This window comes from Silene latifolia, chromosome 9 (assembly GCF_048544455.1).
Source record: "Silene latifolia isolate original U9 population chromosome 9, ASM4854445v1, whole genome shotgun sequence".
Classification (NCBI taxonomy): Eukaryota; Viridiplantae; Streptophyta; class Magnoliopsida; order Caryophyllales; family Caryophyllaceae; genus Silene; species Silene latifolia.
In genome coordinates this window covers 42,898,982-42,922,683 of record NC_133534.1, presented here as the reverse complement: position 1 = coordinate 42,922,683, position 23,702 = coordinate 42,898,982, and the positions used below count along the sequence as shown (strand labels likewise).

Genomic DNA, 23,702 nt, shown 5'->3' with positions numbered 1-23,702 from the left:
ATTAGTGGGATTCTCAATATCTTTATAGTTATTATTTTTTTTTCTCTCACTTCCCTATATTTTTCTATCTTATTTACTACCCTCTTTTTCTCTCTCATCAACTCTTATACGGTAGAGTACATTTTTTTTTGTTTATTTTCTCGTGCTTGGCTTTTCCATACTACACTTCTGCTATTCAAATGATGCAATTAACAAAAATTGATGAATAGCTAGTCATCATAGAAACAAAGTTTATACATCCTCCGAACAAAACAATAAAGAAAGCCATAAAGCTAATTTGTTCAATAGTACGGTAAACTTTGTTCGGCATACAAAAAAAACAGTGAACTTTGTTCTATTGTTTAACGCAAAAAATAGGATTTAAGTCTTCGTGTGCTTGAAAATTCTTTTTCCTCTTCTTAGCTATAAGAGCCGGAACGCAATTCATGTCTACGTTCTCCTTATTCGGACAAGTCGTGATATTGTGACCCAACTTTTTGCACAAGGTGCAGCTCCTAGCTTGCTTTTGTGTAGCTTCTCTCCCACCTCTTTCTCGTCGAAATTTTGGCCGGCCTTTGGTTTTTGAAATCGGAGGATTATCGATATTGATGACATCATCCACTTCACAATTGACGATTTCTTGGTCGGCCATTGGAATGATTTTCTCATAAAATTCATCACGACGCCAACGTAAGGGTAAGTACCTCATAGGAATTTCAAAACAATCCTTATATGCATAAAAACCGATAAAGCATGACGGCAGATAATACCTGAAAAGTCGAATAACTTACAAGTAAAACTCATCATATCACCGCTCCAAGTGACCTTGTGCTTTTGTATCTTTATAGTGTTGCACAATAAAAACCACATCACCTTCCTCACATATCGAGTATTGAGTAGCCCTTTCAAACTCCTCTTGAAATTTTTTGAAAGAGAATGTTGTGAACACTTTGTATGCTTGTCGTTCTAAAGAAGATAATGTGCGTAAAGTAGAACTTCTATATGTATCTAACATGATATGACGTAGTTGGGTTTGCTCAATATCACCAACTGCCAAATCAACCTACAAGTTTAATAAAGAACACAGTATAAAACTTAAGAGAGTATCATGATCAAAACATAGTCAGATGGTGCAACCATGTAGCTAACTATGTTAAACTATTGTATACATTTACAAAGCAACAAACAAAGTGATCAAATAGTAAGCAAAACGTAAAGCAAGCCTTTTACCATCAATCAAAAGCATACTCATCATTAAGCACCACGTAAATCAAGTTTAATAGATTAATGAAAGCATACGTATTTCTTTTCTGAAATTAACTAGACGAGTCAGTTAATAAAAAAATGAAGAAACTAACTTGTTTGATAAGCTGAGTCAAGCATGAACGTGAAGATGTAAAACGTTTCACAAAACTGTTGATACTCTCACATCTCCCGGTAGTCGTCATACCACCAAAAAAGTAGTCTCGAAGATAAGCTGGCACCCAATTGTACTTGATTTCATACAAGCCACATATATGTTTATTTCCTTGCAAATTGAACTTTGAAATCAGAAGAGACCATTCCCATTCGAAATCATCAATGTTATCCAACTTGTAGAGTCTATAAAATTCAGTACAGAAATAAGAATATTGTTCTCTCAAAATTGCAGTAAACCAACCATAAAACTTAGATGTGATATGCCATATACAAAAGGCATGTTTTGTAGATGGCATTTCGATCGATATTGCTTCCGTCATCCACGGATCTTGATCAGTTATAATTGTCAATGGAGATTTCTTCATGACTGTAACGAATGTCTATATATCAACAATAGCTATGTCAGAAACACTAAATATTAAAACACAAGATTAAGAAGAAAGTGAAGTAGTAAATTTCATACCTTCATCAACCAACGAAAAGTAGCGACGGTTTCATTACGCAAAAGAGCACAACCAAATAAAATAGTTCTCCCGTGATTGTCGATGCCAATAAAGATGGCAAAAGGCATGTCATAAGAGTTGACCCTATAAGTGGTATCTAGTCCAGTTGAATCTCCATATTCTTGAAACAAATCAAAGCAATGACGAGGTGACCAAAAAATATTTTTTAGCCTATTTTTACCATCAACTGTATAAGCAAATTGGAAATGAGGGTTCTCCTTCTTTCCAGTTTTACAATATTCAAGAAGGTCCATGGCATCATTATCTAAATTTTCTCTTTGAATCCTACCAAAAAAGTTATGGAGATCTTTTTGAAAAAATGGAAGATCACCATGTGGCACATTTTTTTCAAGCTCCATGACACGCATTATTTGTTTGACAGAAAGTCCAGCTTCTTTGTATAGCAAAAGTTGTCGTTCATCTTCTTTAGAAATGGTGCGATAGGATGGGAGAAAGCGCACTAGTAAAGGTGACAACAAAGCATGGTTATGACTAGATTTATATTCAGTAACATGCCATTCTTCGAGGAAAATATCACAGGACTTTTTCAAAGTTATCCTCATATTTGCCTTACAACCACACCTTGATGATGGCCGATTTCGTTGCTCCTTAGAAGGCTCAACAAATTTCTTATTTGGAAATCTTTCTCGATGACAAAAAAAATCCCGTCTAAATTTTTTCCCATTCTTATTAAAAAGTCTGCCTTTTCGAATAGAAAATCCAGACTCTCTAGCAAAATTCTCATAACATTTGTATGCTTCTTCTTCACTAAGAAAACATTGATCAATAAACGGTTCGAAAAAAATCGCACTTGTTTTTCCATGGTCAGTGTCATTCAAATAATGTAATATATCTATTTGTGAAAGATAATATAGGGAAATATATGTAATTTGTGTGTTGTTTATTACTCCAAATATCAACCTATTTATACAACAAGGTTGATGGGTGATACAATGTATCCACCGAGTCAAATGCAAAGAATTGGTAAATACAATGATATCGGTAAATACAAAGAGCAGACTACTATAAAATAATAAATATGATGAGCGGAAGACGGAGTGGCCTACTCGGCCTAACACCCCCCCTCAAACTGGAGCATGGAGATCAAGAATGCCCAGTTTGCGAAGTAGGAAATCGAAATGAGATGAAGCCAAAGCCTTCGTAAAAATGTCCGCTAGCTGGATGTGGGTAGACATATAAGACGGTTTAATTAAGCCAGTAGAGATAGCATCACGGATAAAATGGCAATCCACCTCGATATGCTTCGTTCTTTCGTGAAATACGGGATTATGAGCAAGTTGAAGAGCGGACTTACTGTCACTATAGACATGTAAGGGACGGGGAACAGAAATACCAAGCCCTTCAAACAAACCCACCAACCATTTTAATTCGCATAGGATGGCTGACATGGAACGATATTCGGCCTCGGCAGAAGAAAGGGACACCGTCTGTTGTTTCTTTGTCTTCCACGAAACGGGAGAGTCACCAATAAATACGATCCAGCCTGAAACCGAACGCCTCGTCAAAGGACAACCCGCGTAATCTGAATCACACCATCCTGAAATAGTAAGAGAGCTATCTGAACGTAACAAAATTCCTTGTCCCGGTTTACCCTTGAGGTAACGTACCACTCGAAGAGCGGCATCCATATGCTCTTGGCGAGGCTGATGCATAAATTGAGACAAGACATGAACGGCATAAGAAAGATCAGGACGAGTAACAGCGAGATAGACCAAACGTCCGACAAGACGTCTATACCGCTCGGCATCATCAAGGAAAGCACCAGACGCAAGCCCAAGTTTATGATGTTGTTCAATAGGGGTAATGGCGGGCTTGGCACCCAGAAGGCCAGTTTCGGAGATTATGTCAAGCGCATATTTTCGTTGGCACAAATAAATCCCCGCAGAACTACGAGCAACCTCGATACCCAAGAAATACTTCAAGACACCCAAATCCTTCATATGAAATCGAGTCCCAAGGTAGGCTTTGAACGATTTTATGGTCTCTGAATTATTTCCAGCAATAACAAGATCATCAACGTAAACCAAAACATGTAAACATACCGCATTCTTGGAATAGCTGAAAAGAGAATAATCGGAATGGGACTGAATGAAACCATAATCACGCAAGGCTGCTCCTAATTTTGCAAACCAACATCGTGGCGCCTGTCGAAGGCCATACAAAGACTTTCGCAGACGGCACACCTTACCTTCTTTACCGCGACTAAAACCTGGGAGCAACCGCATATAAACTTCTTCAGACAAATCACCGTGCAGGAAAGCATTATGCACGTCCATTTGATGAAGCTCCCAATTTTTAATAGCGGAGACTGCAAGCAAGGTCCGAACAGTTACCATCTTGATGACAGGTGCAAATGTCTCTCTATAATCAATGCCTGCAACTTGATGATTTCCGAAAATAACCAACCGAGCTTTATACCGCTCAATACTACCGTCGGAGTTATATTTGATTTTGTACACCCAACGGCAACCAAGAGCTTTCTTGCCATGTGGAAGATCGGTGAGCTCCCAAGTACCATTATTTTCAAGTGCCGTTATCTCTTCTTGCATAGCCCGACACCAATTGGGATCAGTGATCGCGACACGAAAAGATGGAGGTTCATCCCCCGTGGTTATAGCTGCAAGAAAGTGTCTATGGCGAGGAGAAAATTTGTTACAATTTACGTAATTAGTAATAGCATAGGGAGTACCTGAGGATATGGAGTTTGGTGAGGCGGGTTGGTCGGTAGTGGCGGCAGTGGTGGTCTCGAGAATGTAGCCATTCAAATGCGAAGGGAGTCGTTTAGTCCGTTTGCCACGACCCAATGTAGTAGCAGCATGAGGAATGGAAGAGTCAACCGGATTGGAATTAACATCAATGGGACCCCTATCAGAATTGACTCCTTCACTCCCATTTTCAGTGGGAGTGGCACCGTCATCAGTAGCTTCTGTGGTGTCATCTGCACTCTCTCGCGGGTTTGAGTCGTGTTCCGTGGTTTCGAATAAAATGGAGTCATTGGGTGGAGACTCTAGTACTCGCGAGCCACTATCAATATTATCAGAATACGGGAAGCTTTCCTCAAAAAAACGAACATCCCGAGAGACATAAAACGTACCCGTCTCAATATCATAAACTCGCCATCCCTTCTTGTTATAAGGGTAACCAAGAAAGACACACTTGCGACTTCTTTTAGCAAACTTATCACCCCGGGTTTGGTAATTGTGCATAAAACAAAGGCACCCAAAAACCCGCAAATTATCATAGGAAGGGATGGAACCAAAAAGTAATTCATAAGGTGTCTTATTGTGAAGTAAAGCAGAGGGAGTCCGATTGATTAAATAGGCCGCCGTCAACACACATTCACCCCAAAAAAATTTCGGAAGATTACCTTGAAACATAAGAGCACGTGCCACATTTAAAATGTGACGGTGTTTGCGTTCAACACGGCCATTTTGCTGCGGAGTTCCGACACAAGATTTTTGAAATAAAATGCCACTCCTAAAAAAATAGTCGGCCATATGCTCAAACTCCGTGCCATTGTCTGATTGAACAATTTTAACCTGTTTAGAAAATTGAGTTCCAACCATGGCTAAGAAGCTCTTAAATATTTCTGTAACCTCGGTTTTGTCGAGCAACAAATACACCCAGACGGCCCGAGAATAATCATCGACTAAGGTAAGAAAATATTTTGCACCACAAGAGGATAAAGTGCGATAAGGTCCCCAGAGGTCACAATGGATTAAATCGAAAATGGCGGAAGCTTTATTATTATTCAAAGAAAAACTTGTCCGGCTTTGTTTCGCAAAATGACAAATATCACAAACATGCTCGAACTCGGCATTTAAATGACTAACAGGAGGAAGTAGTTTTACAATTTTATTAGATGGATGCCCAAGCCGCTTATGCCATAAATTTAAAATATCCGTCGTGCTCACGCGATGCACCACTGGCCCGACCACCGCACGCAAATAGTAGAGCCCGTCCCGCAGCTCACCGACTCCAATCCTCGTCCTCATAGAAGGGTCCTGGATGGAACAAGAGTAATTAGTAAATTGAAGAACATAGCGAGTGGCGGCGCTTAATTGAGATACGGACAACAAATTACAATTCAAGCTAGGAACAAATAAAACATTGTGAAGAATTAAAGAATCAGTTAAGTGGACAGTCCCGGCCGTATGAGCAACAACCGAGAGTCCATTAGGCAGGCTCACAGCACGCGGTGAAATGGAGAAGGACTCGGTAAGCCATCGTATATCACCCGTGACATGGTGTGATGCTCCGGTGTCGATAATCCAATCGGGAGACATGTACATACCATTGAGGCGATCATGAGAAGAGGATGAAGTCGGACTGGAAAACACCATATTAGCTTGAGCAGGGGAACGGCCTGAAGCACGTTTTTGAGAGCGAGCACGTAATTCTTCGAGAGTGCCAGGTCGATCGCCCCACCAGTCCGGGAACTTCTGGGCTTTAATAAAACAAGATTGCACTTCATGGCCTGAAGCATTGCAAAAAGAACAGGTTAACTTTCGGCGTTCTTGGCGTTCCTGCTCGCGAAGAGCTCTCCAATCGGGAATCGAAGTTGACCCATTATCACGCCTCACAGCACATGCCATAATTTCAGAAGGATCGACAAAATCCGTAACGGGACTAGCGTGAAGCCGCTCTTCCTGGAGAACAACCTGATAAGCTCGGTTGAGAGACGGAAGAGGATCAAGAGATAACTGATGGGACCGAATAGCGCCATACAAGGAGGCATCCAATCCCATAAGAAATTTATGCAGGCGCTCGGAATCCTGTCGCGCGAGTGCTGCCTGGGAAATGCCACAATTGCAATGGCCACACTTGCAAGCGAACGGTGGCTCATGGGAAGCGATAGCATCCCACAAAACCTTTAAATTTCCATAATAGGTGGTGACCGACATGCCCTTAGTTTGCTTACAGTCATTTAATTGTGCTTTTAACGCATGAATTTTGGAACCATCGATAACGGAAAATCGCTCCGCCAGTTCTTGCCATAATAGCGAAGCATCCTCCGTATATGAGATGCTATCCCGAATAGAGGGATCGATGGAATGCATAATCCATTGCACAATAGTGCAATGGACGACAACCCACTGGTTAGCGAGAAATTCATCAGTAGGCTTAGTAATCGTGCCATCACAAAAACCGAATTTTCGCCTCGATTTAAGAGACATACGCATGGACCGACACCATTCTTCGTAATTGTCGGGTCGGAGTTTTATGTGAGTGATTGTTTGCCCAGGCCCTTCTTGATTGGCAAGAGAAAAGGGAGATAAGGGATCAATTTTATGATCAGAGTTGTTTGCGGAGTTGGCGGAGTCGTTCGTCATGGCAGAGGTAATAGACGAACGAACTACAGGGGATAGAAAAAAGAACACACTGATACCATGTGAAAGATAATATAGGGAAATATATGTAATTTGTGTGTTGTTTATTACTCCAAATATCAACCTATTTATACAACAAGGTTGATGGGTGATACAATGTATCCACCGAGTCAAATGCAAAGAATTGGTAAATACAATGATATCGGTAAATACAAAGAGCAGACTACTATAAAATAATAAATATGATGAGCGGAAGACGGAGTGGCCTACTCGGCCTAACACTATTTGTCTCTCCGACTCACGTACGACGTCATCTGGATGCTCATTCAAATCAATAAAATTAACAAGATCCAACCTACAATATAATAAAAAAAGGTGACATTAATTACCAAGTTACTAATTGTTTATGGAGTATAATAACATTTTTGCCAAAAACGATTCATGAAGTATAATTGTATGGAGTAAACTAAAGTAGTAGGACAAACACGTACAAGAATTTGTATGGAGAAATTAAGGATCACATACCTTCCATGAGACAATTCTTGTGCGCTTCATATTATTGTTCTATTCTCCATTGTATTTTGGTTAATTGAGAGTGGTTTGGGAGAGACAAAAAAATGGAGAGAAACATTAGTTTTAACTTACTGTAAAAAAAATTGAGAACATAAACGTCAAGATAGTAAATAAGATAGAAAAATATCGTAATTGCTAAATCCCGCACACTTTACCACTTTATTCCAATCCTACCCTTCATCCTAAAAAAAAGTTTCCCCCTTTTCTCCCTCTCAAAACATAATCAATTGGTTAATAGTTCAATAATTATGAATCTTAATTCTCACATATCATAAGTAATTTCGTTGTTTAATCAACAATTTTGTTAATACACGTCTTTTAATTGATTGAATGAATGTTTTTTTTAAAAAAATCAATTAGGGTTTTAATTTTTGTCATGGAAAAAATTGATTGAGAAAATTATCGTAAATGGCCAAAAGCCCAGATTCAGCTAAAGCAAACTAAATGACCAAGTTATCAATGCGTATTGATTGCTTTGCTTTCTTCATCAATTTGATGGTGTTGCATTTTCAACCCAACTTTTTAATAAATCATGGGCAGACATTATAACACCATCCGTGACCAGCAATCCTCCATCCTAGCCACCCTGCGTCGTCGGCCAAACATCAAACGGTCGTCGATCGACCTTCTATCACCGTCGTCCCCTTTCCTTCTCTCCGTCATTGGAAGTTTTCGGGGGCGCCTCACCTGATTCTCCATTGGGGCACCTATTGGGGATTTCTAATTTTTTTGGTTTTTGGTTTGTCTCTCTCTTTGTAGGGTGATTAATGAGAGGGATAAATTCGGAATATGATATAAAAATGTGCGGGATTTAGTAAAACTGTGTGCATAGATTTAGCATGTCCCAAATATATAGGGAAGTGAGAGAAAAAAATAATAACTATAAAGATATTGAGAATCCCACTAATTAGGTAAAGATAATAACATTAATTGTTGTCATGTGCAACAATAAGTCTAATAGTATGCCCCTTGGGCACATTATAGAAAACCCCTAAATAAAATAATATTTTTCTACACTTTTTATATCTAATTTTAATAGTAATCTTTATCATTTACAATATTAAACAACTTAAAAATGATTGTATAATCGTATGCAAACACAACTGGTACAATTAAAAAACGTTGGATGCCGGCTGCTTGGCTTTCCAACTAGTATCCAAAGAAAGAGATTTTGGTGGCTGTGAGATAGCCTCCGCTTATAATTAGTTAGTTCCAGAAGTTTCCCCGTCTTGTTCTTACTATTTTTCACCGAATTTCGAAACTATTGCGATTTAAAATTAATTAAATTAAATAATATCCCCTTGAAAATTGCAGAAAATAGGGTTGAAGCTAAACACAAAGTAGTTGACTGAATAATGGCGAGTTTCAGTGAAGCACCTGCTGGAAACCCCAAGGCTGGTGAGAAGATATTCAAAACTAAGTGTGCACAATGTCATACTGTTGATAAAGGAGCTGGTCACAAACAAGGTTCTCTTCACCTATTTATCTTTTTTTATTTCATCTCATTTCATTTGTTGTTAATCATAATTTAGATAAGGTATTTTAAGCATTTTTAATGTTTTTTTAGTTTAGATGGCTATTTGTTAGTTTGTATAATTGATCCAAGAAATCAGTCCACAATTGGATTTTCAAGTTTTGAGTATTAAAAAAAAAACACTGTAGTCTGTAACGAGGCGAGGCGAGGCGAGGCGGGTCTTGTGTGAGACTGTTGTATGTGGTCCCAATTATTTGTTTATCTTTTTAAATTTATGTGAGATGTATTTTAATCAAAGGTAAATAAATAACATGATGACGATAGTTGTACATTCTCGTTCCAATGATAATATTAAGGCACATCGAAATAGAATCATATGGTGGTTCATCTGGTTATAGATATTGGATAATGAAATTAGTACTACATGCTATTCATAGTGCTAGACTGCTAGAAATGATCCTCCCTGGTTAACAATTCCTAGATCCACCCCTAGGTGGCTAGGTATGCTGCTTAGTAACTAAGCGGTCTGAGATTTTCGTTGCAAGTTTAGATCAAGGAGAACTGTGTTTTTAATGGTCCATTACAAACAGCCTGTGTAACTGATGACTGTTTAAAACTATTTGACACGGGTGGTGTATGTCCAATTGCGGCTATTTTATGAAATTTCAGAATGCTTTCAACTTTGAGTTGTTCAAGTGAAGGAAAATCAAGTGTCATAGCTACGCCTAAATGTCAAGACGCAAGGTCATATGAAAAGTAGGAGTTACATAGCTCACAGCTTTACATTTGTCGTCATTGCATTCATTATGCGAGAAATTAAGCTAGTTTGACCTTCGTCTATTGTCTTATGTTGTCAGCAGTTTAGTTGGTGCAGTGTCATTGTGTTATTGCATGCATTATGCATATAATTAGCGTTTATGATTAAGTATATTACTTTCATCTGTTTTGTTGCTCTAATTGGCCTTCATCATAGGTCCTTTGTGTTGATTTGTCCCATTACATTTAACTATCTAGGTCGCTTACCTTTATAAGTTAAAGAGCTGGGCTCTGATATACAAAGTATGTTGTTGTGGATTTGTATAGTGGAAGATGTTATTGGGAATGATTACTTTGTACTCCCTCCAATCCAATCCAATCCAAACTACCCATTTGACTTTTAACGGTCTACGAAACGACACTTTGACCACGTTTTTCTTCATTTATATATTATTTTTTTGTGTTGAAATTATAATTTTTCGAAACCTCTTTTTATAACAAACATAACTATGTTAATTTTACGTATAAATTTTAGAAATTTGATTAAATAAAATCGATGTCCAAATTTAACAAGGTTGACTTTAAAAAGTGAATAGGCAGTTTGGATTGGATTGGAGGGAGTATAAGATAGCCCTTTTTTGTAATTTTTGTTGATGACTTGTCAGTTAAGTATTATTTTTGTTTTGAATTACCTGTATCATGTATGTCTAGTAATATGTTACAATAGCTTTGTCATGTGTACAACCTAAAATTCACGCCGGAGAGTTTTACCGCCCTAGTAGTCCTACCTCCTACCTGGCTGGAATCCGGACTAAGCTTGATGGTATACACCCAGCAAAAAAAAAACAATAGATCGTAGTTGCCGTGAAGATGATATTCTCTCTTTAGATAGAAAGAGTTCTAAACTGGTTTTTTGGTTTGTATGTTGAAGGTCCAAATTTGAACGGGCTTTTTGGGAGGCAATCAGGCACAACTCATGGGTACTCCTATTCTGCTGGCAATAAGAACAAGGCTGTTGTTTGGGGAGAAGACACATTATATGAATACTTGCTGAATCCAAAGAAGTTATGTTCTTTCTATGTTTTATCCGCAATGCAGCATTGCTATTGTTCATGCTATGGTCTACTTTCTCTGTCTCATCCATTTCCTTACATATGCCATTTTGGGCCCTCTCAAAATCTTCTACTCCCTCCAATCCACACAAATGGTAACATGGGGGAATATGAGTTCTTTAAGAAAAGGAGGAAAAGTGAGGGGTAAAGTTGGAAAGTTTGATTGAGGACACTTGAATAAATTAATGTTTTAATTGGGTTTAGGTGGGTTAAATGGGTGGTGGGTGAGTGGGGGCCATTTGATGGCAAACTTGTAAATAGGTAGTGGGTAGGATAACTTAGTCATTTTTTAGGCCAAATAAGGTATGTTACCATTGGTGTGGATCGTCCGGTTTAGGTAACTGTTATCTTGGTGTGGATCGGAGGGATCATATTTTTAAGGCCTTCTTTTTTAGGTAGTACCCACTGACCCTTATCCTATTTACCCCTTTATCCGTATCCTTCACAGCCACCACCCTCAACCACCTCACCTTCAAGACCAGGCATCTCACCCACTCCAGCCACCCTAGCTTCACCAAAGACCCTAGCTTGAGGCGTGTTGTTATTAGGTCATTTATAGCAAGATCATACAAGTCGTTTTGTTCTATGTACTATGCGTCATTTTGTGTTGGATTACTTGGATATGGGTTATTTCGGGTTGGGTCATTTTGGCTATGAGCTGTTTTTGATGGATTCGTTCAGTGCTCAATGGTTAAAAGGGGCTAATGGGGGAAAAAGGTGTTCGTGAAGTATTTGTTTACAAGGGACCATTAAACAATCGGTCCTCTATTATAATGTAGATTCTGTATTGTATTAAGCTGATTTAGACATTTGTTGTTTTGGTTCATGTCGGGATAGGTTGTTGGGTTTTTTCAGCCAGGTCACTTCCATGTCCAACAAAGCTGGGTTTGGATTGGTTTTAAGTTGGGTTGGGTTAATTTGAGCTCTTTTCTTTGTGTCTACTGAATCTTGGTCTTGTATGTATTTCATGTCTTGGGTCACTTAGTGAGATTAGTTTTGCCATGTCTAGGTTTGGTGCCCTAAACCCAAAATATTCTGGTGTATCCTGTCGTGTAGTTTTCAACAAGAACTACTACACTCCTAATACCGACATGATTGTCAACAAACTGAGTACTGGTTGTTTTGGTTTTGCAGTACATTCCAGGGACGAAGATGGTATTTCCAGGCTTGAAGAAGCCACAAGACCGTGCCGACCTGATTGCCTATCTCAAGGAAGCCACTTCTAGTGATTAGTTACTTTGTTGTTCTTCTTTGTTGATGGCTATCTGAGAGGAGTTCGATCAAGACACTTGTTTGTTTCACCAGTTTTCAATGGGATTCCTTTCCAGAAACCAGAATCATGTTTCTGGATTTGTAATGTGATACTTGTAAGAAATTAGTCATTTGAGGCGTTGGTCAACTGAGAAGAACACTACAGTACATTCGTAGAGTATGAAGTATCTATGATATCCATCTTTAAAAATATGCCAATGAAGTTTGAATAGAAAGTGATTATCTTTTCCGTTTGCTGATTTATCGGTTTCCAGTTTCCTGTATCTTATGAGACAGTGAGTGAAATTACGGAGCTTTATCGCAGTAGTTTAGGTTCAATATCCAATGGCCTGTCATACACTTTATTTAGTGGATCACATGTTTTGAAGGCGAAATTAGAGCTCATTGTGGTGGTTAAGGTATTTTGTTCAAACGAGCTTGGATGAGAATGAAGCTGCCACAAAAGAGTTTGTGCAGACCTGTCAAGTTTTTCACTTGAAATTGCACTGTTGATTTTTGCCGGGTCAAAACAGGTTTGACAATGGTTATTTACTGGGGAATTGAGAACTTTGCTTAACCTTTCTCGATGCATAGTGTTGTAGTGAGATAATATTATGCAAAATATACACTAGAGCTTGTAATTGTGAGATAGGTGTTTGTTAGGGTGATTAGGGAAACAAAAATGTGCAATGGAACATTTATCTACTCACCATGTTACTGAACTCTACAAAACTCACCGGTACCGTACAACTGAATTTTATGGAAGTTGGAGAAAAGTTGGGTTGAAGATTCAAACAGAAGTCTTGTATGAACTTTCGAAGTTCCAAGTAGGGAAAAAATGCATTTTATTAAAAGTGAAAAGTTCCGTTGCCGGGAATTGAACCCGGGTCTCCTGGGTGAAAGCCAGATATCCTAACCACTGGACGACAACGGATATGCTGAGAATATTGGGTTGTTATTTTATAAGTACAAGATGTTATCACATATAGAAATATTGACTTACTTTCAAGTTTCAAGGGTCTCATACTCTCATAGTCTCATATATTGATCATTGTGGATTTGTGGGCTAGGTAGCACCAAAACGGACACGGACACGGACACGGACACGACACGGACACGTGATACGGCATCCCATGAAATTTAGGACACGGGACACGCCATTTAAATTTAATAAAAAAACATATTTTATGGTTACAAATAACGTATGATTTTATTATTGTAATGTATTTGGTTCTAAATTTAATGTATTTGATACTAAATTTAGGTAATTGAAGGTAAAATTCGACCTTAACTATAACTAACTCTAATTTCGCACCCAAACAAATCATCTAATCAATCTTTTTTGAGAATTTATTCCTCGTGTAAACTATAACATGTTTAGGCGTGTGTCCGACGAGTGTCGGGTGTCCGGGTGTCGGACACGGTGTCGGACACGGGGCGTCTAGTTAGGAGGAGTGTCCGTGCTACCTAGTTTGTGGGTAGCTTTGTTACGAATTGTTAAAGTCAAGAAACTGTTAGAGTCGAAATATCTGAGTTTACATGTATCTCGGTAGCATTAGGACAATTGACATGGTTGAAACTTCATATGAGAGGAATTCCATAACGATTCTCTAACTATATTTTGAATTCTCTTTTCATGTTCGATCGACTTAACACATGAAAGATTGTATCCAATTTAATTATCTTAAGCTTGTAATTTTTTACCTACTGGACCCGATAAAGTTGACCCGATCTAAATGAGCCAACCCTTTTTGACCTAATTCGAACCAAAAAATACAAACCGAGGCTGACTCGAAACCCAAGAATGAACTGACCTGAGTTGAATACCTGTAATGTAAAACAAAATCCTTTATCTAATGATGAGTGGAGCTGAAACAAAATGACTTGATTGACGAACATGAAAATGAACGGCCTGAGATGACTCGAACCAAAAACAACCCAATTCCAAAACAGTAGGTCTCCCTTGCGACGGGTCGGATATTGCGACGGGTATTATGTGAGTGGAAATGGGTAGAGGGGACAAGGTGGGCACCCACCCCATGTACTCTCTCTCTCCCCCCATGGGTTTTGTGTGAGACAAAATGGTACCCGTCGCAAGTTTGCGACGGGTATCTCCGTCATAAGGGAGAATTTGTGATTCCAAAATTAACTAATAGACATGGACTTGTAAGAAATCCAACTTACTTGATATGCCCGGATCCACACAACCAAATCTGACCCACACAAACCATTTACTAACTCTACTTACACAAATTCTCATTTAAGACTAAACTATCCGTCTTAATAAGACGGGTCAAATAACACATCACTTGTGTATATAAGACAAATATGTTGATTTTCCTTATTCATTCTTATCTACACAAGTGGTAAGTACTTGATTTATTTTAAGCTTAAGACAATAGTACCGTCTTAAATGAGATCTACCAATCCCTTTTATTGCGAATCAGCAAGAGCCTCGATATCTTTGATGAACTTGTGAATATAATCATCCATAAACCCTGGAGCCCTCAAAATTTGTGACCAAATTTGGTGATTTTTCTTCACAAGACTACCAACATCGTCATTTTCATCCATAACACACAAAATAGCCTTGCACAAGCATTCCTTTGACACCCATCCATCATCCCCTCTTTCAACTTCTACACCCACTTTCAATTTTTCAGCTAATATTTTGGCATTCACCACTTGATCACCAAGCTGTGGAATCAACACTATCTGATTCTTACTCATCAAAGACTCCCACATTGTTCCGAAACCGCAATGATTCACAAAGCATCCTACTGAACGGTGAGATAAAATTTGTTGTTGCTGAACCCACCCGCCGGTCACCACCCCTCGCTCCCCAACGCGCTCCTCAAACCCCTCGGGAAACGCCTCCTCAACCGTGGCACAACCCTTTGGGGGCAAAACCGCGAGGAAAAAGGGTAATTTAGTCATTTCAAACCCGAGTAGGAGTTCTTGGAATTGGGCCTTGTCAAGGGAAAATTGACTCCCAAATGCACAAAACACAACGGAACCCTCGTCAAACATTCCTAACCAATCGGCCCATTTTGGGTCGAGCTCGGTCTGATCATCGAGTTCTGGGATCATCGGACCGGAGAGGAGAACCGGCTTGTTGTACTCCCTAGATAACGCGTCACAATCTTCTCCCTCAACCTCCCGACATGATCGAAATGAGATCACGTCGCAGTATGTCAGGATTGCCTGAACCCGCTCCAAGAAAGTCAAGGTCTCACCAAACAGGGTGTCGATAATCTCACGCTCCTTGAACCGTGAAGGTGATGACTCCACACTAATCCAAATATTTCCAAAATTAGTAGTCATTACCTACAAAATACGCACACCAAAAATATACGGAGTACTCCGTAATTTAATATTCCTAAGACATACTCCCTCCTATTCTATATATTCTTCCCTATTTCCTAAAACGGATTATTCACGTTTTCTTTCCCTTTCTTATTTTGGAAACTTTTACTCTTATTTTATTCATTTCTCTCTCCTATCACCAAACCCCACCCAACACTTTTACTCATATTTTATTACTTTTCTTAAAGTTTTGGCCCCACCATTTCTTATTTAACTCATAATTATTCATCCTTCTCTCCAACCACCAAACTCTACCCAACTTTTTACTCTTATTTTATTACTCTCCTTAATTCCCGTGCCCATAAACAAAGGGAAGAATACATAGAATTGGAGGGAGTATTTTTGTGGCAGTTGAGTATTTATCCTCCCCAACACCGACAGTCGTGGAGCTAGGATTTTAAGTCAGCAGGAGCGAAAGAGTAAATATTATCACTAATAGGTTTCAAACGGTCTTATGTGACCATTTTTACGGTAAAATGTGACTATTTAACTACAAAATATCGTTACTAGCGTTTGTTGTTTAGGTAATTTTTTGTCAAAAAAAATGGTCACATTTGGCTGTAATTTGATCACTAACCTTAAATCAAGCTGAGCAGATTGGTCGGTAGCAGAGGCGGATGAAGAATGATACTTGATCATATTCATACAAGTCGCCGAGACCACATTGTAACACACGGACTTAAACTTGATCTCAAGTTGCTCGGCAACAAGTGGAACCCAATACGCAAGATCATAAAAAACGACATCCGGCCTAAGGGCGGTCACAATGGACTCAAATTCAGGTCGGGTCCGGTCAAATGCAGTAGCAAGATGGGTGTGCTGGAAAAGCTCTGGAACCTCAGTCACGTTCTCGGTACCTAGAGGTAGAGGAGATACGTGAGGAACGGTAATAATACGAAAGGTAATTAAGGAAGGGTAAAGTATTAGTGATTGTAATCGAAGTTTGGCTTTGGGAGGGACAATGTAGGTAATTTTGTGACCTGATTTTGCAAAATGGTTAGCTAAATGCATGTAGGGGATCATATGCCCATATGCAAGCCATGGATACATCACTATACGTAACTTTTTTTGTTGTTCCGCCATGATTATTATGAATTTTCAGTATGTTAAGACACTCAATTCTTGTGTTTGTTATAGTGAATGGTTTGGTGAATAATGGATGTCGATGGATGGTTTATATAAAGATGATTGGAACGACATTTGGATTTTAGAGACGTGGATAGAAGGAGTTAATTTGGGGGATAGATATGCTGTGTGGTGCATGACTTGACAACGAGTGTAGAGAATTTTTTTTCCATAAAGGACAAATGGTGCCCAAACACAAAGAAATTAATGAAATGGGTGTGATTTCAAAGTATTTACTTAAAATGGGTCCACGTCGTCATCGAAGCTACGCTCGGATTCAAGTTTCTCACCCGCTCAGCGACCATACCCAAGGTGTGAGTTAAAAGGAAGCCAAACCTAGACTTTGTGATATGCAGTTAAGTCGCCCAGGCAGAGAGCGATTTGAGCCGAGATCGTCGTCCCCCTGAGCGACTTGAGCTCAAGTCGTCAGCTTCGTAAGCGATTTGGTGGATCTGGGCAGTCTAATTTGATTTTCTATTCCTCCATTTGCATTGCCGATAAAGAATCATCATAAAAAACAACAACAATAACGTACCAAATCAACAACACCAAGTGAGCATGTTGAAAAATGGATTTCAATGGAGATTGAACAAGAAAGACCAAAATACTTGTTTGATATTGCATAGAGACTAATCATTTGAGTTTTAATTAAAATAATTGATTGATTTGAGGGTTTCTTTAGGAAAATTCGAGTATGCTAATGTTACGGTTTTGTATATATTTATTTATTTATTTTATTTTTTTGGGGAATGAACGAGATATTTGGTGTGAAATTGTGGATATGAGTAATTCTACCAGTGAACAAGTCGCTCTCCGGGAGAGAGATTTGACTTAAAGTCGTCTTCGAGCTAGCGACTTGACCTCTTCGCCCAGCTTCGTAAAAATCGATCCTAGGTGAACCCATTTTTTATAAATACTTTGAAATTCAACTCATTCCGTTAATTTCTTTGTGTTTAAATCCCATTTTGGAAAAAATATCGAGTGTCATGTTCTAGTTAGATCTTGTAGATAGGTCATTCCATCAATTTGGTTTTGGATTGGGTTAAATCTGTTCGACGTAAATCAAATTTACCTTATTTTTAGTTTTAGTTCGATTTTGATTAGCCATTTTTAGAGCTGTTTAAATGCGGACTTGGACCTGACATGATTATAGAATACGACTATTCCTTTTTTTTTTTTTCAAATTGATGCCATTACGAGATATTTGATTTAAAAAAAAAATATTGCCACTTTCGAAATTTGTTGCAAAAATTACGGTCGGTCAAACGTTTTTAACCAAATAAATTTTGACTGGCTATATCTAATGTCTACTGTAACACCCCCACATACGAAGGTGCGTTACCAGGACCACCCTAGCATGAGAGACTGTTACCATTTCGGTTTCCCGAGGCTAGTATATCAAAAGTTACCATTCCAAAACACTTATTTAAGTACTCCCTTCTATTCTAAATAACTCTCCATATTTCCGTTTTCGTCTATTCACAATAGTCTCCTTATTTCCTTATTTGACAATCTTTTATACTTATTTTATTCACCTCACCCCACAACAATACCCCACAATACTCATACTTTATCTTATTTTAATCACCTTACCCACACAACAATATTTATTTTAATCACCTTACCCTACAACAATACTTATTTTAATCACACAATATCTTCCCTCTCTCCAATCTCCTACCCCCACACAAATACTTTACCATATAATACTCCATTCCTTAATTCTTGTGCCCCCTTGAATATGGAGGGTTATTTAGAATAGGAGGGAGTATATAGTTAAAGTTAACAATTACAAGTTCCAAACCAAATCCAAAACAAATGTTGACTAGTACTCAACAACTAAAGCTAAAACAGTAACTCTCATGACAGCGGAAGCTAGACTCGAAGTGATGACTCCCCATCTCGTCCCCAAAGCTAAAGACCATCATTACCTGTCATAACCTGCTCACCATCTCCGAATGGATCACCACAGATTTTACAAAACAAAAACAGGGTAAGTTCACTGTATAATCAAAATAAGACATGTACGATAAAGATAAACAGCTCTTCCACAATCCACCTCCAACTCCCAAACACATCTCGTAACTGACTACCCACTAAAGTGTGTAACCCTGCCACTGGGGGGACCGCAACCTTGCCTACCTAAACCTCCGCTCATCAACGAGCGATAACCCTGTTCATTAATGTGCACATCCCCTCCTGTGGCGGGTTTCACAGAGGGCGAATCAACGGCGTGAAGCCACTCCCGCAAGTGACTCCACTCAACCGAGGACGCACCTCGCGAATATCATCAACCATCTTAACACCAACACCAAACTCCAATCCAACAACGGCACAGAATCACAAAATCAATCGTACAAACAATTACAACACATATCTTAAATCAATTAAACAGTAAATCGAGTAGGAAAACCCTACCTTTTCGCAATCCAAGCACACACAAGCAATCAATAGCGATAATCCATGACACCGTCTGTAATACTCCGTATTTATAAGTCTTGGGGTACTCTATCGAGTAGGCCTTACTCTGTCGAGTAAGGGTAAGTTGCGTTTTAGAAAAGTTTCTTACCTGTTGGGTACTCGATCGAGTAGCTGGGGCACTCGATCGAGTAAGGGGTACTCGATCGAGTACCTCGGGTACTCGATCGAGTAGCGGTTTTTACGGGAGTTTTCTCGGGTTTTGTTAATTATGCGATTAAGGTATATAAGCTTTGTCGTCATTATTCTAAATCACTTTTGCAAAACCTAAATTACTGTATAAGAGAGAAAGCAAGCAAGTTCTTCATCCTAATCGCATTATTAGCAATACCCGGAGTTTGGAAGGTCAGTTCTTAGCGTTGATTATACCGTTGAGTTCCTTGCGTCGAGGGTAAGATCTATGTACCCTTTTTATTGTCTTTCCTTTAATTTGGTTAAACCCTAATTTAGAGATTTGGGGGTTTATGTGTAGTATGTGATTTTGTAGCCTTTATGTGTTGTATGATAGGAGGAGGGTTCATAGAGGAAGCTTTTTGATTCAAAGAAGAGAGACCGTCGATTGTGTGCTTACCGGTAGGATTTCCTACTCGCATTAGTCCCATAATGGGATATTGGTTGATGTGTTGTGTTTGGTTGTTTGATATAGTAATTGTATTGTGATTGTGGTTGTGATCGTTGTTTATGGTTCGCGAGGCGTGGCCTCGGCTGAGTGGGGTCACTTGCGGGAGTGGCTTCACGCCCTAGTTTCGCCTTCTATGGAACCCGCCACAGAAGGGATGTGCACCTTAATGGACAGGGTTATCGCTCACTATGTGGAGCGGGGATTTGGTGGGTAGTGCATGCGGTCCCCCATCGGGTAATGGTCCAAAGGACGATCGATGATTGAGATGATTGGATTTGGCGTGATTGTGTGTGTGTGACAGTAAAGCTGTCTGTTTATCTTATTGTTGGTATATATTGAATTGTGTGATTAGTACTGACCCCGATGTTGTTTTGTAAACCTGCGGTGATCCATTCGGGGATGGTGAGCAGATATTGAGCAGGTATTGAGATGAGTACTGGGATAGCTGGGATGGCCACGACATGATGATAGGAGTCTTCCGCTGTAGCTTATTAGTTATTTACATTTCAGTTAGAACAGTCAGTTTGAGAACATGTATTGCACTTTGGCTTGGTTTTGAGAATTGTAACTCTTCGCTAAGTATTTATAATAAACGTTGTTTCTTCATTGTTATTTGATTATCATTGCCTCGGGTAACCGAGATGGTAATGTCTTCATACCTGAGTGGTCCTTGTAAGGCACTTGGAGTATGGGGGTATTACAAATGGTATCAGAGCAACGATCCTGAAACCTGTAACCAATGAACCTAATGAACATAGGGAGTCAATTAAAATGAACCCGGGGTAAAGGTTGTAGGAGCTAATGCAAAGGCTTGGGAGACGTCCTAAAGTCGCGAACTTGCCCTACAATTTTGAACCGGTCACATGGGGTAGTGTCTGTCAAGTTGTATGTGTTGTTTGGTTAACTTGTGAGTGAATGTGATGAAGTGTGTGTGATTGTTGGGTGTTGAAGTAGAAAGTTGAGAATGTGAAAGAAAAGTGATGATATATGGAAACTTGTTAATGGAATGATAACATGTTGGATGTTTTACAATGTGGCGTTTAATAACATGATGAAATGATCTCGTAGATCGTATGAAAAGATGCGTAGCATGTTTAGTTATGATATAATATGTGTTTTTATAAAGTTTAGCATGTTAGCATATGATATAGCATGCGGGTAGCGTTTCTGAATTGGCATGACTCGATCGAGTGGGACTGACTCGATCGGGTGGGTTTTTGACGATTTTGAGTCCAGAATCGTGTTTTTGGGTACTCGATCGAGTAACTAGGGGTACTCGATCGAGTAGGGGGTCACTCGATCTACTCGGTCGAGTATGTAAGAGATCAGAAGGTCTGTTTGGGGTCTGATGTTTGGGTACTCGATCGAGTATGTTGGGCACTCGATCGAGTAGCCCGTTACTCGATCGAGTGTGTGTGGGAACGCGATCGAGTAGGTCCTGGGCAGCGTGTTTTCATGTTTTGATGTTTAGTACGTGTGTTTATGTCTACCCTTTCTTATATATAGTTTCAAGATGCCGCCCAAGAAGACTGCTTTGTACGCGAGAGTTGAGCTTATGAACATAGATGACATCGTTAAGATGTTGGAGCATCAGGATGCTCTCACTGAGGCTTTAAAGACTGTGGGGAAGGATAAGGATAAGGATAAGGAGAAGGAGGTTGATCATTCTAAAATCAGCCTCTATATCGCGAGGTTTAACCCGAAAGAGTACAAGGGAGTTGGGGAGCCTAACCTTCTTGATAGTTGGCTGAGAGAGATGGAGAACATATTAGATTTGGTTCACTGTCCTGATGAGATGAGAGTGGAACAGGCTGCGTTCTATCTGAGGGAGGCAGCTGGCAAGTGGTAGGATACAGTGAAAGTGAGTGCTAAGGAGATATATACAAACCAAGGGTTACCTGTTATACCTTGGGAGGAGTTTCGTAGGGCTGTGAGGAAGGAGTTTGTACCGGAACATGTGAGGAGTAAGTTGAGGGAAGAGTTTGACAGTTTTAAGATGACCGCTGAGATGTCTGTGGCCGAGTACTACAGGCAATTCAATAAGAAGTCTAGGTATGCTGAGGATATGGGTTTGAGTGAGGAGAACCTGGCGTTGAGATTTGAGAGGGGGTTGACCCCTAAGATTATGGATAAGTTACCCGTGGGAGTCCTTACTGATGTTAAGGAAGCTTATGAGAGGGCTGAGAGAGCTGAGAGGTTGGTGGAGATGGCTCAGGAGAGGTTAGGTGGCGAGAAGAGGAAGTCTGAGAGCGAGGGTGGTGGCCAATCTAATCACAAGAAAGGCAACCACAATCAGTCTAAGGGGTTTTCTTCTGGGTCAGGGTTCAGTGCTGGGGCTTCCTTTGGGCGCGGCCGTGGAAGTGTTAGTAGTAGTTGGGGTGTGACCTGCTATAGCGGTGGTGGTGTAGGCCACAAGAGACATGAGTGCACAAGTGCACCAGGATCTTTCCAGAGACCTGGGCAGAGCTTCGCGAGCAACAGATCGGCTGGATCATGGCCAAATCGGGGAAGTCAGAGTTACCAGAGTGGAGGCAACCGCAACGGCGGTAATTCTTATCAGAAACCACCAACGAACAACAACAACAACAATCAAGGGTCGGGTGCTAAGCCAACCACATCAGCCAGTACTGTCCAGGGAGGTGGGCAGAAGACCAGTGGCAAGTTATTCATGATGGAGAAGAAAGCAGCTGAGGAAGATGCGCACGTTATCACCGGTACTTTTCTTGTAAATGGTATTCCTACCTTTATTTTGTTTGATTCGGGGGCTTCTCAGTCGTTTGTGTCTTCGAGTCATGTTAAACGGTTGGGTTTGAGGGTATATGAGTCTGTTAGTGAGCAAGTTTTTATACCTTCGGGTGAGTCTGTATCATGTGGGAGATTGTTCAGAGATGTACCTATGATAGTTGGGCAAGTTGATCTACCTGTAGACTTGCTAGAGTTTCCTTTTGACGGTTTTGAGATGATAGTCGGGATGGATTGGTTAGGAAAGTATAAAGCTAAGATAGACTGTCATCAAAAGAAAGTGTCTTTAAGAGGTCCTAAGGGTGTTAGTGTGTCTTATCGTGGGTTTCTAGTCAAACCCAAAGTTAAGTTGATTGCAGCTGTCACCTTGAAGTCTTATCTGAGGAAGGGATGTCCTTTGATCTTGTGCCATGTGAGAGATGACCGGATAGAGAGTCCGACAGTTGATGAGATACCAAAGGTGGTGGGAGAGTTTGCGAGATGTTTTTCCGAGGTGATTCCGGGTTGCCACCAAAGAGGGAGATAGATTTCACCGTTGAGTTAAAACCAGGGACGGGGCCAATCTCTAAGGCACCGCACCGTATGGGTCCTAAGGAGATGGAGGAGCTTAGGAAGCGGTTGGATGATTTGATAGAGAAGGGATACATTAGACCAAGTGTATCGCCGTGGGGAGCACCATTCTTTTTCGTGAAGAATAAAGATGGGAGTTTGAGGTTGTGCATAGATTACAGGGAGCCGAACCGAGTGACGATAAAGAACAAGTATCCTTTGCCAAGGATAGATGACCTGTTTGATCGGTTGAGTGGTGCATCGCTTTTTCTAAGATTGATTTGAGGTCGGGGTACTATCGGTGAAGATTAGAGAGGTGGACATACCAAAGACAACTTTCACGTCGAGGTATGGCCATTATGAGTATGTGGTGATGCCGTTTGGGTTGTCTAATGCACCGGC

General features: G+C 39.9%; 3 protein-coding genes and 1 non-coding gene across 4 annotated transcripts; 1 reads left to right on the top strand and 3 right to left on the bottom strand.

Annotated features, from left to right (window-relative positions):
• Positions 1-787: 787 nt before the first annotated feature.
• LOC141600933 (protein FAR1-RELATED SEQUENCE 11-like) lies at positions 788-2,464 on the bottom strand. Its single transcript, XM_074421190.1, has 3 exons — positions 1,862-2,464; positions 1,338-1,778; positions 788-1,042 (listed from the first exon to the last, which is right to left on the bottom strand). Exons 1-3 carry the CDS (start codon positions 2,462-2,464, stop codon positions 788-790), a joined length of 1,299 nt encoding a protein of 432 aa, XP_074277291.1.
• Positions 2,465-8,792: 6,328 nt separating this feature from the next.
• Positions 8,793-12,680, top strand: LOC141599659 (cytochrome c). The gene is made up of 4 exons (XM_074419745.1): positions 8,793-9,030; positions 9,140-9,292; positions 10,987-11,121; positions 12,303-12,680. The coding sequence occupies exons 2-4, from the start codon at positions 9,181-9,183 to the stop codon at positions 12,398-12,400; spliced, it is 345 nt and encodes a 114-aa protein (XP_074275846.1). The 5' UTR covers positions 8,793-9,030; positions 9,140-9,180; the 3' UTR covers positions 12,401-12,680.
• Positions 12,681-13,280: 600 nt separating this feature from the next.
• Positions 13,281-13,352, bottom strand: TRNAE-UUC (transfer RNA glutamic acid (anticodon UUC)). The gene has a single exon. It is a non-coding gene; the product is annotated as a tRNA-Glu (tRNA).
• Positions 13,353-14,584: 1,232 nt separating this feature from the next.
• Positions 14,585-16,963, bottom strand: LOC141599658 (anthocyanidin 3-O-glucoside 2'''-O-xylosyltransferase-like). Its single transcript, XM_074419743.1, has 2 exons — positions 16,362-16,963; positions 14,585-15,710 (listed from the first exon to the last, which is right to left on the bottom strand). Exons 1-2 carry the CDS (start codon positions 16,865-16,867, stop codon positions 14,852-14,854), a joined length of 1,365 nt encoding a protein of 454 aa, XP_074275844.1. The 5' UTR covers positions 16,868-16,963; the 3' UTR covers positions 14,585-14,851.
• Between the last annotated feature and the right edge of the window lie 6,739 nt (positions 16,964-23,702).

Excerpts from the sequence above, each read along its gene's own strand:
- LOC141600933 (XM_074421190.1), bottom strand. The coding sequence starts at position 2,464 with ATGAGGATAACTTTGAAAAAGTCCTGTGATATTTTCCTCGAAGAATGG. Across the intron at positions 1,779-1,861 it reads CTTTTCGTTGGTTGATGAAG|ACATTCGTTACAGTCATGAA; the intron begins GTATGAAATTTA and ends GTTGATATATAG. Across the intron at positions 1,043-1,337 it reads TGACTCAGCTTATCAAACAA|GTTGATTTGGCAGTTGGTGA; the intron begins GTTAGTTTCTTC and ends TTAAACTTGTAG.
- LOC141599659 (XM_074419745.1), top strand. The coding sequence starts at position 9,181 with ATGGCGAGTTTCAGTGAAGCACCTGCTGGAAACCCCAAGGCTGGTGAG. Across the intron at positions 9,293-10,986 it reads AGGAGCTGGTCACAAACAAG|GTCCAAATTTGAACGGGCTT; the intron begins GTTCTCTTCACC and ends TGTATGTTGAAG. Across the intron at positions 11,122-12,302 it reads CTTGCTGAATCCAAAGAAGT|ACATTCCAGGGACGAAGATG; the intron begins TATGTTCTTTCT and ends TGGTTTTGCAGT.
- LOC141599658 (XM_074419743.1), bottom strand. The coding sequence starts at position 16,867 with ATGGCGGAACAACAAAAAAAGTTACGTATAGTGATGTATCCATGGCTT. Across the intron at positions 15,711-16,361 it reads TCTGCTCAGCTTGATTTAAG|TGTGGAGTCATCACCTTCAC; the intron begins GTTAGTGATCAA and ends TATTTGGATTAG.